At 37.9% G+C, this 686-nt stretch overlaps 1 protein-coding gene across 1 annotated transcript in view; it reads left to right on the plus strand.

The window, feature by feature from the left end:
- LOC110287615 (zinc finger protein 431-like) overlaps positions 1–481 on the plus strand; it is a 3,046-nt gene extending 2,565 nt beyond the window's left edge. The window contains exon 2 of the mRNA XM_029473729.1: positions 12–481. Coding sequence (XP_029329589.1) covers positions 12–481 — 470 coding nt within the window. The remainder of the gene's footprint in view (positions 1–11) is intronic.
- Positions 482–686: the final 205 nt, after the last annotated feature.

Raw genomic sequence — 686 nt, forward strand, 5'->3', positions numbered from 1 at the left:
TTCTTTCCAAGTACATAAAAGAATACATACTGGAGAGAAACCATACAAATGTGATCAATGTGGTAAAGCCTTTGCATATCATAAATGTCTCCAACTACATAATAGAACACATACTGGAGAGAAACCCTATGAATGTAATCAGTGTGGCAAAACCTTTGCATACCATAGTGATCTTCAATTGCATAAAAGAAGGCATACTGGAGAGAAACCCTATGAATGTAAGCAGTGTAGTAAATCCTTTGCCTCTCGTGCTAAACTTCGAAAACATGAAAGAATTCATACTGGAGAGAAACCTTACAAGTGTAACCAGTGTGGTAAAGCCTTTGCATATCATAGTTATCTCCAAGTACATGAAAGAATACATACTGGAGAGAAACCCTATGAATGTAATCAGTGTGGTAAAGCCTTTACATATCATAGTTATCTCCAAGTACATAAAAGAACGCATATTGAGCTTGGCAGTGGTGGTACATGTCTTTAATCCCAGCACTTGGGAGGCAGAAGCAGGCAGATTTCTGAGGCCAGCCTGGTCTACAGAGTGAATTCTAGGACAGCCAGGGTTATACAGAGAAACACTGTCTCAAGAAACAAAAAAAAAATCAAAACCAAAACCAAACCAAACCAAAACAACAACAACAAAAAACCCACATATTGGAGAGAAGCCCTATGAATGTAATCAATGTTGT

The sequence above is a fragment of the Mus caroli genome, unplaced genomic scaffold, assembly GCF_900094665.2.
Source record: "Mus caroli unplaced genomic scaffold, CAROLI_EIJ_v1.1 scaffold_19570_1, whole genome shotgun sequence".
NCBI classification, from domain to species: domain Eukaryota; kingdom Metazoa; phylum Chordata; class Mammalia; order Rodentia; family Muridae; genus Mus; species Mus caroli.